Source organism: Symphalangus syndactylus, chromosome 4 (assembly GCF_028878055.3).
Source record: "Symphalangus syndactylus isolate Jambi chromosome 4, NHGRI_mSymSyn1-v2.1_pri, whole genome shotgun sequence".
Classification (NCBI taxonomy): domain Eukaryota; kingdom Metazoa; phylum Chordata; class Mammalia; order Primates; family Hylobatidae; genus Symphalangus; species Symphalangus syndactylus.
This window is the reverse complement of record NC_072426.2, coordinates 23,477,007-23,494,130: the sequence shown is the minus strand read 5'-3', so window position 1 is coordinate 23,494,130 and position 17,124 is coordinate 23,477,007. Positions and strand designations below refer to the sequence as shown.

The 17,124-nt window shown below is 34.2% G+C and overlaps 1 protein-coding gene across 10 annotated transcripts in view; it reads left to right on the top strand.

The window, feature by feature from the left end:
- The window catches only part of KIF20B (kinesin family member 20B), a 70,496-nt gene extending 55,950 nt beyond the window's left edge, over positions 1-14,546 (top strand). For 3 of the 10 annotated variants that reach the window (XM_055274249.2, XM_055274251.2, XM_055274254.2), the window contains 7 exons: positions 1,940-2,116; positions 3,711-3,821; positions 5,754-5,951; positions 8,630-8,731; positions 9,083-9,233; positions 13,022-13,164; positions 14,300-14,546. In XM_055274249.2, coding sequence (XP_055130224.1) covers positions 1,940-2,116; positions 3,711-3,821; positions 5,754-5,951; positions 8,630-8,731; positions 9,083-9,233; positions 13,022-13,164; positions 14,300-14,377 — 960 coding nt within the window. In that variant the 3' untranslated portion in view covers positions 14,378-14,546. The remainder of the gene's footprint in view (positions 1-1,939; positions 2,117-3,710; positions 3,822-5,753; positions 5,952-8,629; positions 8,732-9,082; positions 9,234-13,021; positions 13,165-14,299) is intronic. The other 7 variants (XM_063637873.1, XM_055274250.2, XM_063637876.1 and 4 more) reach the window with 3 other exon arrangements.
- Positions 14,547-17,124: the final 2,578 nt, after the last annotated feature.

Genomic DNA, 17,124 nt, shown 5'->3' with positions numbered 1-17,124 from the left:
ATGAATACATTTAATTGTACCTGACTTCATTCACTGTTTTATGTTTATGAAAATCATCCATGTTTCCATGCATGTATCTGGAGTTAGTCCACTTTCATTTCAGAATATTTAAGTGTATGAATAAACCACTGCTAATTCATTTTAATGTTGAAGATATTTGGATTGTTTTCTCGTTTTGGCTGTTATGAATAAATTTTCCTATAAACATTTTTATACATTTATTTTGGTGCATATTTGCATATATCTCTGTTGTGTGTGTGTGTGTATATATATATATATATATATATATATATATATATATATAAAAGACAATTGCTAGATGATAGGGTATATATATGTGAAATTCTAGTAGAATGCTGCACTGATTTTCAAAGCAGTTGTACCCATTTATACCCCAACTAGTGTTGCAGTAGATATATAGTCCCACCAAGGTATGGTATTGTCAGTCAGTTTTTAAAATGGTTTTAATGTGCTTTTCCCTAATTACTAATGAAGTTGAAGATTGTTTCATTTGTTTATTGGCTGTGCCTATACAAGTTCCCTTACCTGTTTCTCTGTTGGATTGTTTAGCTTCTTATTTGTAGGAATTCCTTATACTTTTCGGGATAGAAGCCCTTTTTGTAATGTGTTGCAAGTACCTTCTTTCTATCTCTAGTTTGCTTTTTCTTTCGTATTGCCTCTTTATGAGTAGGAGTTCTCATAAATTATTATTGTAGATATGGTAGATATTACAATTATTGTAGATAATTTTATTAGTATTATTGTAGATAATTGTCCCAATATTTTTCTTTATGAAGCCCAATGATTTGAAGATGGTGTGTTATATTATTTCCTGAAAGCTTTAAAGTTTTATCTTTCATATTTAGATACTAGAATTGATTTGTGTGTTGGTGTGAGATAGTGGTCAAAGCTCTTGATGTTTGTTTTAATGTGAATTACCAATTGACATGGAAATATTATTGAAAAGACTGTTTTCTTTCTCACTGCTCTGCCACTTTTGTCGTAAATCATTTGCCCACGGGTTAATTTTGTATGTGTTGTAAGATTAGGGTTGGGGTTCTTTTTTTTTCATTTGGTTATTCAGTTGTTCCAGCCCCATTTATTGGGAAGATCGTCCTTCCTTTTATTTAATTTTTTTGCCACTTTTTTAGATCAGTTGACCATGCATTTGTAGATCGTCTCTTCTGTCCCATTGATTTCTATATCTGTCTTTACATACTGTCTTGATTATTGTGCTAACTTGAAATTATAGATAATTGCGGTCATTTCGTTCTTCATTTTCAAAATAATTTTGAGTATTCTAGATGATTTGCATCTTCATATAATTTTTAGAGTCACCTTTACCATTTCACATTCACACATACCTGAATTTTGATAAAATCTGCTTTTACTCTCTAGATCTATTTGGAGGAGACATCTTAACAATGTTAAGTATTTTGATCCTTCAACACAGACCAATCTCTCCATTTATTTAGGTGTTCTTTAATCTCTTTCAGCAGTATTTTATGGTTTTTCGTGTTTAGGTTTTACACATTTTCTTTGTCAGTATTTTATGACTTTTGAACCCATTGTAAATGGTCTTGTTTTCTATTTTCATTTTTCTGTTGTTTGTTGCTATTACTGTAATTTTACCCACTAATTTTCCAAACATTGGCAGAAATGTTGATACTAGTTTGAAAGCTATAGCTATAATTGTGTATTGAAGTTATCAGTAAGCTGATTTTTGGAATGAGATGGGATATGGATAAAAATAACATGGACATTTAATTTATAAAATGATATGTATTTTGTTTTATAATTAAATATTTTATCTAGACTAATTTGTCATGTAATCTTGTTTGCAGCTATATTTATGATGTGACATGTAATAATTTCTAAACATTCTTAGATTCATAATATATCAAGGTTGATTTTAATATTTTCTTTATTTCCTGATTAGGAAATACTGACAGCCCAGCTGACAGAGAAAGATAATGAACTTCAAAAGTGGCGAGAAGAACGAGATCAACTGGTTGCAGCTTTAGAAATACAGCTAAAAGCACTGATGTCCAGTAATGTACAGAAAGATAATGAAATTGAACAACTAAAAAGGATCATATCAGAGACTTCTAAAATAGTCAGTAGTCTTTTTTGCTATGCCTTTTTAATTGAACATAGTAATTACTTAATTGACTAACTCTTAAAGGATAAAAAAGTGTAAGTCTCAATAGACCAAAAAGGAATCAGAGTATTTAAAATGTGGAGATTTTTCATGATTTTGAGTTTTGAAATTTATCATTAAGATTGATTTGTCAATCAATGACTGAGATGTAGCATTTTCTCCAATATTTTGGTTTTATCTCTCAGGTAGAGTAATTAGAAAATCAACAACTTATGGTTTAGTCCCTAATCTACCTTTAAAATATGGAAATGTGATTCAACATGAACTCTTGGTGATTTTGAATACTTGGGCCCATCCTTAACTTTATTTTATAAAGATACAAATTATTTTGAAAGTAAGTCTAATGGTAGAGAGACATTATGAGTCATTCAGCTGTTACTTTTATATTACCTTGGGACTGGAAATCCTGAAAGAAGAGAGAATTGCCTTTTACAGATAGCTGCTTCCCAGTAAATAGAATCTGGGTACATCTGAAGCTAGTCTTTCTGGAATAAATAATCTGTACTTAAAAATCTGCTGCTTTAAAGCCTTCAGACAATAGGAAAACTATGTATGTGTGTGTCACATCAAAAGACTATTATTGTAAGAGAGATTACTTGCCTTCAAAAGAGATAGTATTGTGTTGTTTAATAATATATACTAGAAAGTCAGAAAAACTAGGTATCAACTGCTGTCGCTGTGGTTTTGGGACCTTTGAGAAGAATTACTTAACATTTCTGATCTTTATCTAAAACAGATAATAGTGTTTTCCTAACAGAGTTGTGAAATTAATGAAGATTGTAAAACAAGTAGCACAGTTCTTACTCCAGTGGAAATCAATACATGCTAGTTACTTTCCCTTTTATGAATTCGGTAGAGTCTTTCTTATTTGGCAGTAATGGGGAGGTAACATAAGAGGTTTACTTGACTTTTGATGGCTGTAATGAGGAGGTCTGTGTTATAGTTTATTAAGTTTAAAAATGTAATCTGATATTTCTTTATAAATCGCCTAAGTAGAGTTTAGAAATAGAACTTTATGACTATTTTAGAAGTCCCAGAAAATGGGAGGAAGAAGTGCTGCAAGAAAAGATTTAGTTTTCCTTATGGTCTTTTGTACTCTAATGCTATAATTGCATTCCTGAGAAGCCTCCAGTTTTTCAAAGTTGTGTTATCAAAAGCAACTGTTGGGATACTGAGCAATTCTAACTCAGTACAGACCTTGACCATGCCATTTAACGTGTGTAGTTCTCTATTTCCTCATCTGGAAAGTAGAAATAATGATTTTTGCAATGAAAGTAAAGCAACAGAATGTGGGCAGAACACTTGGAAGTTGCAAGCAATCTTTCACATTTCTCCTTAGATGAGTCAATGAACTGGAAAGTGACCCAGCCTTTCCTGAGTCTCTGAGGATGAAGGAGAAATAGGAGGGCTAGGTGGTAATTAAAGGTGTCTTTACTTATTTCCACTGTTTAGTTTCACACAAATCTTGATTTTTGTTCTTTATGTGAAGTTTTCTTCAATATATTTTCAGGTTACAATGCCCTGTTGCTTTAATATTTCCTTACTTTAGGAAACACAAATCATGGATATCAAGCCCAAACGTATTAGTTCAGCAGATCCTGACAAACTTCAAACTGAACCTCAATCGACAAGTTTTGAAATTTCCAGAAATAAAGTAGAGGTGGGTATTTGGCAGCACAGTCCACTTATTTATTCTCTTTATCCACTATTACTAAATAACACTTACAAGTCAGTTGCTGAAGATACCTTACTGCACAATTAGTTGTATGTGCTCTGGGCTGTGTGAAAGAAACTAGAGGCTTTTGAGGAGAAGTGAAATTCTTTTGGGAGATTATATCCCCAAATGATGTTAATCTCATCTTAAAAGCAGTAGATCTGTTAATATAAACAAACTTGATGGTCAGAAATAGGAAATCCTACTAAAGAGAAAATAGGGATAATTTGCTCTCATGAAAGGTTGCTTTAATACGCATTGTGTTAAATAGTATTTTTTGGAATTGTATCCATTTAATAGCTTTGTCACCAGTCTTCAATAACAACTCATGAGTTTCCTTAATTTGTATTGGGCTTAGGGTTCTGTGAATAACTTTGGATAATATAGAGATTCTCAGGTTGGATATGAAATAGATAAAAATTCTATGTTACTTAAAATTTTTGAAGATAAAATTACTTTTTAAATTTCTTTTTAAAACACATTTATTGGGAGCATTCAGAGTTGGGAACCTTTTTAAGCACTGAGGATACAAACATCAATAAGACATGATTGCCATCCTCAAGGAGTGAAGAATCTAGTGAGGTAGATACATAAGTGAATGACTTGTTTGATTTTACTTCATGGGCTAAGTGTTATAGTAGAAATATAAAGTGAGTACTATAAGGAACACTGAGGAAGATGAAATGAATTTTGCCTGAGTGGTTGTGGAAGTGGATTAAAGAAGGTGATACCATATTGTATCTTATGAATGGAAGCTTATTAAGCAGACAATGGGAAGAAAAAGTCTTAAAAAAAAAAAAGAAATGGGGTTTCACTATGTTTCTCTGGCAGCTGAATTTGAACTCCCAGGCTCAAGCAGTCCTCCTGCCTCAGCCTCCTGAGTAGCTGGGACTACAGGCATGTGCCACCATGGCCAACTGAGAAGGATTTTAATCTGGGAAAATAACATGAGCCATTCATTTTCTCTTGGTTTTTCCTTGACAGTTCTTAGTAGTTTCAAATAATTAGCACTGACCTTGGGGATTAATACAAATCATAAATTTCACAGAAAAGTTTGAAGTTGATCCATAAACAAGGCTTAATTCTTGATTGCATGGACAAACACATATAATGGAACATTTCTAATTCCAGCAGTTACTGTATATTCCACAATTTGGAGAATCATATTGTTAGGCTATTTCTTATGTTCTCGCCTTCATGTAGTTGATATACTTAACTAGGCTGAAAGTCCAAAATGATTAATTCACTTAACTGGTAGTTGATTCTGGGAGTTCCACTGGACTTAATTTGTGGCCGCTCCCTGTAGATTGGACCTCTCACGTCATGGTAGCTGGTCTGAGATGGGGCATTTTGAGGGAGAGTTTCCTGAAAGTGTTCTAAGAGGACAGGACAGAAGTTGTAATGCTTCTTATGATTGAGCCTTAGAGGACCATAATGTTATTTCTACCACATCCTATTGGCTATAAGGCCCAAATTCAAATAGAGGGGAATGAGAGACTCCATCTCTCAATGCAAAGTATTTGCAGCCTACTTTCATATAACCAGGCTGTTTGTCAAAAATCCCAGCCTCCTCCCTTGGAGATTTCTGATTTACTAGGTTTGTGGTAGGGTCCAGGAGTCTTTTAAACAAATTCTGTAAGTAATTCTTATGATCATACAAGTTTGGGAAATACCGATGTTGCCCCTAATTTTAACATACCATGTGTGAGCCTGAAGAAGGTAGATGATAACTCAATCTTTCTGTTCTTGCTGTGACCTAGCACACTTTTTGTCTTTCCCAATGCATTGTCTTGAATAGGCATTTGAGAGAATTAATTCTTTGTGGTTTATAAATGTATACTCTACAAATAATATTTTTCCTTTTAAATTCTGTTGTAGGATGGATCTGTAGTCCTTGACTCTTGTGAAGTGTCAGTAGAAAATGATCAAAGCACTCGATTTCCAAAACCTGAGTTAGAGATTCAATTTACACCTTTACAGCCAAACAAAATGTCAGTGAAACACCCTGGTTGTACCACACCAGTGACAGTTAAGATTCCCAAGGCTCAGAAGAGGAAGAGTAATGAAATGGAGGAGGTAAACGCTTAACTGATGAGTAAATTTAACAAACAAATCTTATTACAAAGCTGTTATAGTATAGAGTTAAACTGCTATATTGCCCTCCTGTTCATAGGCACTGCTGTTAGAAACCAAAATCACAATTTATGCTATATTTTATACCCTTTGAGGATATCACTGTGGGCCAGGCGTGGTGACTCATGCCTGTAATCCCAGCACTTTGGGAGGCTGGGGCTGGCAGATCACTTGAGGTCACGAATTCAAGACCAATCTGGTCAACATGGTAAAACCCCATCTCTACTAAAAATACAAAAATTAGCCAGGAGTGGTCATGCACACCTGTAATCTCAGCTACTCAGGAGGCTGAGGCGGGAGAACAACTTGAACCCAGGAAGTGGAGGTTACAATGAGATGAGATGGCACTACTGCACTCCAGCCTGGGTGATAGAGCGAGACTGTCTCAGAAAAATAAAGAATATTACTGTGGTTTAATGGTCTTCAGATAAAAAGCTATGTATATTAAAATAGCGTATCCCTTGCTTTAGTTAAACTATAATACATCAAATGATGGTGGATTTTACTGGAGAGCCATTTCAGTATACCAGTCCTGTTGATACTTAGTCACTTTCCCTGTATTGGAAGAGAAAAGGGGGTTATGTAGAAATCAGAGAAACTGAAATAGCTAACATGCTTGAGTATAATCTTTGTCATTTAACTAAAATCTTTAGTCTCTATGGTCCTAGCAAGTTTTAAAAGAGAAATTCTTTTTTCATCAGCCAGTGTTAAAATTTGGGCCTCCATGTAGTGGTAGGCTAAAAGCTATTAACCTCTTCTTACTGCAGTTTCTTGATTGAAGGGTTGCCAAACCTACCGTATCCTGGATGTGGAGATTTGGCAAGTCAGATAAGGTTTCTGATCCTGTTTTCTCCTTTTTGGAACAATGGATTAATGTGTTGAAAATGCTTAGCTTTTGCTTTGTATGTGGCAGATACATAATAAATAGTAATATTTATTTTTAAAGTAACTTGTTTTAAGCTTAAAACTAATTACAAACTCTCTAGCAAAATAATTTTTCTTCAACTTTCTTTTACTTCTTTAAAGAGTAGTATATTTTCAAGCTGATGGAAGAGCAGAAATAGTATTAATTATACTCCTGAGGCTCTCTGTCAGGTAATAAGTTTGCTAAGTGAATATTATTTAGCATAGTTTTTCTGCTACACATGTAACACCTTTAGAGATTGTTTTATGGAGTCTTACTAGTTAACTTTTGTTTTATATTTATTTAATTTTTAAAAATACCATTAAAACACTGAGTTTCATCATCTAGTTGGCTTTTTCTTGATCCATTTTTTTTTCAACGAAGAAGGAAACACTGAGTGTAGTTCTCAAGAAGGTTAAAATATAAATATTTTATTAATTTTACTATTGGTGTATATCCCTCATGTATATTTCAGAAAAGATTTACAGATTGTTGTAGATACATCATGTAGAAACTTTAAATTTTTTAACTGATTTTGCTTGATCTTCACTGCTATAATAAACTAAGTACATGGGCCCCCATGAAAATGATTTATGCAATCCTATTTTCTTTTTTTCTTCCACATACTCTTTTTTTTAAATTATTATTAAGTTCTGTGGTATGTGTGCGGAATGTGCAGTTTTGTTACATAGGTATACACATGCTATGGTGGTTTGCTGCACCCATCAATCTGTCACCTACATTAGGTATTTCTCCTAATGCTATCCGTCCCCTAGCCCCCCACCCGCCGACAAGACTATATTCTAATCCAGTGAAGACTCCAAAGAGCTCCTTACTGACCGCTATGTGTGGAGGTAGCCTCATGGTGTCTTTTCACTAGCATCCTATGATTACCATCTGTATTTTCCCTGTCATGGCATCTGCTTCTTATGACTCTTAAAACTTCTGCTTTGGAATTTGGATTCTGAGGTTCAGTCATGATCTTTTCTCTGCTTCTCTTCTTGTCGCCTTTTTCCTGAACTTTTATCTTTGGTACAACTAGGATTTGCAGCAGTTCAAGTCAGTGAGTATATCTGTAAAGGGCTTTGTCCTATGTGAGGTTATGTGGGGAAAAGACGAGTAAGATGCCATACCCATGTTGTAGAGAAGAAAGATAATATTTTTAAAGTTTTAACATTTTACCTGTGGTTATTTGAAGTTTTGTTTTTTTTTTTTTGATATTGTCAAATGTCAATGAGAGAACTTAGACATAGATGCTTGTATTATTTGGGAGTTAGGCAATAGGTAAGTATATTGCTATGCTGTATTTTAAAGCTCAGTTTCAAATAAAAGATATTATTCCTTCCATGTTTTTCATTTAGCTTATGTAATTTCATTACTTGTGATATGTGTGAAAAATTCACACCTTCAGTCAGGGTTTCTCAACTCCAGCACAGTATACACCTCTTTGTTTTAAGGGCTATCCCGTGCATTGTAGGGATGTTTAACAGCATTCCTGACCTCTACCCACTCGTGGCCAGTAATATACCCTTCTCCCTGGCAAAGACAACCAAAAATAGCTTCAAACATTGCCATTGTCCTCGGAGTTCAAAATTGCCCTCGGTTAAAAGTCACTGTTTTAAGTGATAATGTAGCTTTTTACATATTTTCTTTTTTGAGTCTAGAGAAATAAAATATTGTCAAGAAATTAACTGGTGCTAAAATTCATTATTTTTAGGACTTGGTGAAATGTGAAAATAAGAAGAATGCTACTCCCAGAACTAATTTGAAATTTCCTGTTTCAGATGATGGAAATTCTTCTGTCAAAAAGGTACAAAAGGTGTGTCTTTTAATTTGTCCAAAATTGTAGCAATTATCCAGAAATCCAGTTCTGTTCAGTTATAACTCATTTATCTTCTCTTTCCTATACGTCTGATTCAGCTGAAATATAACCTTTAGCATTTGGCCAGTAGCATCTACTTTATGTGTTTACTTCTGACTTTAACACTCTGCCTGTCAAACTGTTTTTGCCATTGTCTGACCCTTTTATCCCTGTCCTTGTATACTTAATCTCAAGTTTCCTACCTGAGAATTCCTAACCTGTCTCTGGCCTCTTTAATTTAGCTGTGGCCGTAACTATTTCCTTCTAACACTTCTCATCAGCAATAACAAAAGATGTTTTGTTTATTAGGTTCTCACACGTCCATCATCTAAGAAAACATATTCTTTACGGAGTCAGGCATCCATAATTGGTGTAAACCTGGCCACTAAGAAAAAAGAAGGAACACTACAGAAATTTGGAGACTTCTTACAACATTCTCCCTCAATTCTTCAATCAAAAGGTTTGCAGAAAATTAATTAAATGACCTTTTTTTGTTAGATGTAGGGTATATTTTAATACCTAATTGATATATAAACTCAACAACTGTTCAGGGAATATTATACTTCAAATAGGCATTGTCCTATACTAGGTACTGTGAGAAGAAACATGTAAAAGGATGATATATCTAGCTGTTCGCTATGTAGTAGAAGAGAAAGCTTATATTTAAGTAACTGATCCAGAGCAGGCTACTTAATATAGTAATAGGGGTACAAGCAAAGGTATGATAGTATTGGAGGGAAAAGAGCTACTCTGATTAGGGGGCTTTGGAAAGATTTTTATTGGAGAGATGCGATTTACCCTGTGTATTGAAATGTGGGCAGAATTACACTCTCTAGGGTGTCCAAGGGTGAGAATACAATCATGGGTTCTTAGTTTCTGTTTTTGGTTGGGCCAGGAAATCCCCTCCCTCATCCCTATTTTCTGCTTATCACTAGAGACAGAAACTAAAAACCGTGGCTTCAGGCTGCTAAAAGCCTAAAATAAAACAAACCAAAACAGAACAAAAACAACAACAAAATGAGATGGGTTGGACAAGTTTGCTAGTATTAGTATTATGGTATGTATCCTTCTAGTGTTTCTCTGTGCATTTGTAAACATTATCTGTTTATGTACAATATGTCAAAAACACATTATTTTCATAAATACCTATTGAGTTTAGCTGCAGAAACTATGCTTAGTGTTTTTTTTTTTCTTGATAATATAATGTGGACGTATTGATACCTGTGTATATGTTAAGATATATACACGTGTGCACATATGCAGAAGGAATGGTTTTAACACAGGTGGAGAATCAGAAAAATGTAGAAAATGTTCATGCAATTACAGGCAGCAATATACATCTGGCATGTAGAATGTGGAAGGACTGTCTTAGGGGTGAGATGGAGTAGTGGGTTTTTGTGAGGTTACCTGAATGACAGCAATAGGATGAATTAGAGACCAGAGTGAGGGGTATAGGGAGGGAAAGGAACTAGAAGCAGGGGGCAGTTAAATTGAATCAAATATGTTGTGTGAAAATACTTTTTGTTGAAGGCTTACCACAGACGTTTCCAAACTTTGTTGGTTCACAGTGCCCTTAATGTCTCAGTAATTAATTTCCATTTTGCCTCTGCACCCAAAGAACTACTAGTAGTCTCATGCATTAGAACTTAAGACCAAACAACCACTGAAAATTCAGCTTCTGAAAATCCAGATTGCAAAGATAATGCCATAACAAAAAGAAATGTAATTCAGTATCATTTTGAAATTGAACTACCTTGGGCTATTGAGCATCTCTGTTTTCCCTGAAGATTGAAAATATCCTGAGGTGCTTCTGTAAGTTTGCTGCAGCATGCCTTAGGACACAGTTTGGGAACTTCTGACCTATCAGACCCATTTGTATATTTACATACATTTAAAAAATGTGTTTGTATAAACAGAGAAAATATCTGGAGGGACAAACAGCAAACTGTTAAATGTCTAAATCTGGAGAGGAGGGACATCTTTCTTTAGAGTCCTTTAGGCTTATTGACTACCACTTTTATATTAAAAAGAAATATATTTTCAAGGAGAGGTAGGTACGTACCTATAATAAGTACATAGTCAGGTAAGGGTAATGATTCTCTTACTTCATTGACTTGGTTCCTTAACAGCTTCCCTACCAATGCACTTGACATACTTTTTTTTTCCTTTTTTCTTTTTGTTTTTACATATTTCTAGAAACATAAGCTATCCCTATTTTGAACTCTAACTGTAATACGTATTTGTTGTTTTGGGTCACTTGGAAATATAGAGAGAAAAGAAAAAATGGAAATTAGTTCTTAAAATTCTGCTGTTCTGATAACCACTGTTAATCCATCACTTAGTATCACTGGTCTCCCAACTTTCCCCTCTTGTCATCTCCCATCTACTCATACATGACAGAATGTTCTTTTCAAAGTGCAGATTGAATTATGTTACTCCTCTGATCCTTTAATGATTTCTCAGTCTTCTGAATGACCTGATTTCTGACTCTCTCCAATCTGTCTCTTATTTTTCTACGGTTTGGTAACTAGCCAGCTTCAATCCTGCTAACTTCTGACAGTTCCTAGAATTTGCCAGCTTCTTTCTTACCTTCATTTCATTGATTTCTTTTGCTTTTTCATGTGCTTTCTTTTATCTGGAACACACCCTGGCTTTTCTCATAGCTGCCCCCTTACCCTTGAGCCCTCATAGCTGATGCATCGCTATTAGGGAGACACCTTCCTTCATCACCCTGTCACTACCCCTCATCCCCAGCATCACTTAATCTTTATTATTCAATTCTATTTTTTGTCTTAGCACTTTTTAAACTATAATTCTTTGCTTTCTTATTATCTTTTACACTAGAATATAATCTGCACAGGACAAAATGTCTGTCTAGTTCATACTGTCAGCTCTTAGTATAGTGGCTAGCACATAGTAGTGATGAGTTTGGCTCTAGGCCAACATATGTATGATTTTTAAACATTTCTATTTTTTTTAGGCTGTACCATAGGCAATTACAAAGACTTACCTGACAAGCCTCCCTTTCTACACCAGACTTGATGCATAGCCAATGCATTATAATCTCTTAAGGGAGTTATAGTCAAGGATCCAGGCCCTGCCAGGCCAGTCATGCTCTTACTCATATTTGCATATTTAGCCTGAGTGCTTCCATTCAGAGCCTCTTTATTGAGGGCTTTGGTAGAGGCCTTCTTATGGAGGGGAACGGGAGGGGGAACCTTGAAGACACTTTTCTCCACTGTAACTCGGTAGTTTTCCACGTATAGCTCCCTCCAACCTCCAGCCCTGAGGTCTATAAAACTGCAAGAGCCTTTTGTTTGGGGTTGCCTGGGTGGTAACATGACCACCACTTCTATGCTGATCTGCATTATTCTGTGGTGGACTATAGAAGAGGGTGGGTAGGAGCTGGTGCTTTCTCAGGTTTAGCCTCTTGCATATACTGTTGAAATAAGTGGTTAAAAAGCTGGGTTGTTACTTTGATTTTGGCTTGTTGTCTTAATTGGCTCCTCCGATACCTGGACTCTCAGCTCTCTCAAGCCCAGCTCAGCCCTTAACAAGTAGTCTCTCAATTTAGTCTAATTCCTTAAATGTTTTTTCTATTTTTTAAAAAATGTATTTGATATCACATGTGTGTGAATTTCTGTCCAGGAATTTTCCCAGATGGAAATATATTTTCTATTAAAATCAAAAAAGTACTATGTACTATGTACATAGTAAGGAATTAAAAAATTCCTATTCTACTTCCCTAAAAGCAATCAGCTGTTAACAGTTTGGTTTCTGTCCGTTTGTGTGTGGACTCCAAGTAAAGGGTTTACAAAGTATTTTCACGCAGCACTCCTCGTGCATAACTTTATGCGTGAGCATTGAACTAGATCATCTACCACCTTATTTTTAATGCTGCATGATCCACTATGTATATATCCTGCTCTTTTGCTTAACATAGCATAAACATTTTCCAAGTCATTAAAGATGCCTGAGATTTTTCACTACATTGAACATTAATCAAATGATACTTTATTTGCTTTTTTTTTTTTGCTGTTGATCATTATTTCATGTTCTCTTGACATTTACTTTTTCTCTTTGTGATTTGTCTATTCATGCCCTTTCACCATATATATATTGCAGTGTTTTCAGTTTGTGTATGTTCATTCTTTATTAAGGATTTCAAACCGTCTTTATTAAGGATTTCAAACCACCTTTGCAGTTAGAAAATTATTTCAGGAACTAATTAACATTTTTATTTTATAGCAAAGAAGATAATTGAAACAATGAGCTCTTCAAAGCTCTCAAATGTAGAAGCAAGTAAAGAAAATGTGTCTCAACCAAAACGAGCCAAACGGAAATTATACACAAGTGAAATTTCATCTCCTATTGATATATCAGGCCAAGTGGTAAGCTAGTATTTCTGTTTTCATCTATGTAAAACTGTTCATGTTCTTTTTAATTTTTTACAGTGGTTTGAATTTCAATTCTTTAGAACTCTGAAAACACATGCTTTAAAGGTCATGCTTTTAGTCTCACATGTGTTAAGTTTATACTAATTAAATATAAATACTGTATTAAATGTATACAAGTGTCATGCATTTGCATTTGAAAATGCATCAGAGGGATTTATTTCCAATAATAGAATTGTCACCATTTAGTAACTTATTTGCCTCCAAAATCTTTTTTTTTTCTTTCTCTTTTTTAAATCACAGGAGTTGTACAAATCTGGGCCCAAGTGTTCCTGGTAAAAATATAAAACTGACATTCAGCCATTTCCTCCCACCTTTCCCCTAAGCCTTTGAGGATCTATTAGGAAGAGACTGTAGTTATCACCCTGACTCTATGACTCATTCTCCTGATTCACAGCAGTATGTGCTGTCAGAGGGAAAGCTCAAATTTTCTGTCATGCTTGCATTTGCTTAGTGGATGAAAGTGAAGGTAAAAAAATAATTAAAAGAAATTTTAAAAATTAAATCAAAAAGAAGTGGCCAAGAAAAATCAGGAGAAACCTTTTTTGCAACAAGAGCTTTCAGATATGAGATTGACACTTGAATGCAAGATGTAAAGAGTTAGGGTAAATTAGGGCATGGTGTTGTAAGTACCATTCTGTCAGTTATTTTTGAGCATCTGTTTGATTAGTACCTGATTTCTTCCCTTGGCTGAAAATTGTTTTCCTAGTTACTATATAATGTGCTTTCTACTTTCTAAGTTATACATTTGTTGCCATGAAAGATCATTTCTTAAAAATTATTTGAGGCACTTGTCTCTAAATATTTTAGCAATTAAGTTATATTTGCCTTGAATTCATTATGGAGTCTAGGTTATTTTACTTCTAGAATTTGATAGTGTTGAATCTTTTACAAAGTCTATTTTTTAAAGAAATTTTTATAGAAGATGGCATATCTGTAGTCTAAGTAAAAAAATTCTCCAGTGTATCATTTCAGTTATTAAGCACATGAACATGTCTTATTCATTATAAACAAGCTTTTATTTTTATTTTCACTTACAAGCTTTGAAAAACTATGAAATTTTTAATTTCAGATTTTAATGGACCAGAAAATGAAGGAGAGTGATCACCAGATTATCAAACGACGACTTCGAACAAAAACAGCCAAATAAATCACTTAATGGAAATGTTTAATACAAATTTTATAGTCATAATCATTGGAACTTGCATCCTGTATTGTAAAGATAAATGTATATATTATGCATTAAATCACTCTGCATATAGATTTCTGTTTTATACATAGTATAATTTTAATTCAATAAATGAGTCAAAATTTGTGTATTTTTATAAGGCTTTTTTATAATAGCGTCTTTCAAACTGTATTTCCCTATTATCTCAGACATTGGATCAGTGAAGATCCTAGGAAAGAGGCTGTTATTCTCATTTATTTGGCTATACAGGATGTAATAGGTCAGGTATTTGGTTTACTTATATTTAACAATGTCTTATGAATTGTTTTTTACTTTATCTGTTATACAACTGATTTTACATATCTGTTTGGATTATAGCTAGGATTTGGAGAATAAGTGTGTACAGATCACAAAACATGTATATACGTTATTTAGAAAAGATCTCAAGTCTTTAATTAGAATGTCTCACTTATTTTGTAAAAATGTTGTGGGTACATAGTACATGTATATATTTACGGGGTACGTGAGATGCTTTGACACAGGCATGCAATGTGAAATACGTGTATCATGGAGAATGAGGTATCCGTCCCCTCAAGCATTTTTCCTTTGAATTACAAATAATCCAATTACATTCTTTAAATCATTTAAAAATATACAGGTAAGTTATTATTGATTATAGTCACCCTATTGTGCTATCAAATAGTAGATCATACTCATTCTTTTTATCTTATTTGTTTCTGTGCCCATTAACCATCCCCACCTCCCCCTGCAACCCTCAGTACCCTTACCAGCCACTGGTAACCATTCTTCTACTCTGTATGTCCATGAGGTCAATTGATTTTATTTTTAGATCCCATAAATAGAACATGCAGTCTTTGTCTTTCTGTGCCTGGCTTATTAACATAATAATCTCCAGTTCCATCCATGTTGTTGCAAATGACAGGATTTCATTCTTTTTTTACAGCTGAATGTTTATGTCTCACATTTTTTTTTATCCAGTCATCTTTTGATGGACACTTAGGTTGCTTCCAAATCTTAGCTATGGTAAACGGTGCTGTAACAAACATAGGTGTGCAGATATCTCTTCTGTTTCCTTTCTTTTGGGTACATACCCAGCAGTGGGATTGCTGGACCATATGGTAGTTTTTTGAGGAAGCTCCAAACTGTTTTTCATAGTGGTTGTACTAATTTACATTCCTACCAACAGTGTACAAGTGTTCCCTTTTCTCTATATCCTTATCAGCATTTGTTACTGCCTATCTTTTGGATATAAGCCATTTTAACTGGGGTGAGATGATACCTCATTGTAGTTTTGATTTGCATTCCTCTGATAATCCGTGATGTTGATCACCTTTTCACATGCCTATTTGCCATTTTTATATCTTCTTTTGAGAAATGTCTATTTAAATCTTTTGCCCATTTTTTTTTTTTTTTTTTTTTTTAGTCAGTTGTTTAGATGTTTTCCTATAGAGTTGTTTGAACACTTTACATATTCTGGTTATTAATCCCTTGTTAGAGGGATAGTTTGCAAATGTTTTCTCTCATTCTGTGAGTTGTTTCTTCACTTTGTTGTTTGTGTTCTTTGCTGTGCAGAAGCTTTAAACTTGAGGTGATCCCATTTGTCCATTTTTGCTTTGGTTGCCTTTGCTTGTGGGGTATTGCTCTAGTAGAAGTCTTTGCCTAGGCCAGTGTTCTGGAGATTTTCCTCAATGATTACTTATAGTAGTTTCATAGCTTGAGGTCTTAGATCTACATCCTTAATCCATTTTGATTTGTTTTTTGTATATGTCAAGAGATAGGGGTCTAGTTTCATCCTTTTATGTGGGGATATTCAATTTTCTCAGCACCATTTATTAAAGAGACTGTCTTTTCCCCATTGTTTTTGGCACCTTTGTCAAAAATGAGTTCACTGTAGTTGTGTGGATTTGTTTCTGGGTTATTCTGTCCCATTGGTCTATGTGTCTGCTTTTATGTCAGTACCAGGCTGTTTTGGTTACTATAGCTCTATGGTATAATCTGAAGTCAGGTAATGTGATTCCTCCAGTTTTATCCTTTTAGCTTAGGATAGTTTTGGCTGTTCTGGGTCTTTAGTGGGTCCATATAAATTGTAGGATTATTTTTTCTATTTCTGTGAAGAATGTAATTGGTATTTTGATAGGGATTGCCATGTAACTGTAGATTGCTTTGGGCAGTATGGACATTTTAAAAATATTGATTTGTCCAATCCATGAACATGGAATATTTGTCCATGTTTTGGGGTCCTCTTCAATTTTCTTCATCAGTGTTTTATAGTTTTCATTATAGATAATCTTTCACTTCTTTGGTTAATTTCTAGGTATTTAATTTTATGTGTGGCTGTTGTAAATGAGATTACTTTTTAAATTTCTTTTTCAAATTGTTCGCTGTTGGCATGTAGAAATGCTACTGATTTTTGTACATTGATTTTGTATCCTGCAACTTTACTAAATTTATCAGTACTAATAATTTTCTTGTGGTCTCTAGGTTTTTCCAAATATAAGATTATATCATCAGCAAACAAGGATAATTTGACCTCTTCCTTTTCAAAGATGCCCTTTGTATCTTTTTCTTCTTGGATTGTTCTAGCTAGGACTTCCAGTACTATGTTGAATAGCAGTGGTGAAAGTGGGCATCCTTGTGTTCCAAATCTTAGAGGAAAGGCTTTCAGTTTTTCCCCATTCAGTATGATAGTAGCTGTTGGTCTGTCATAT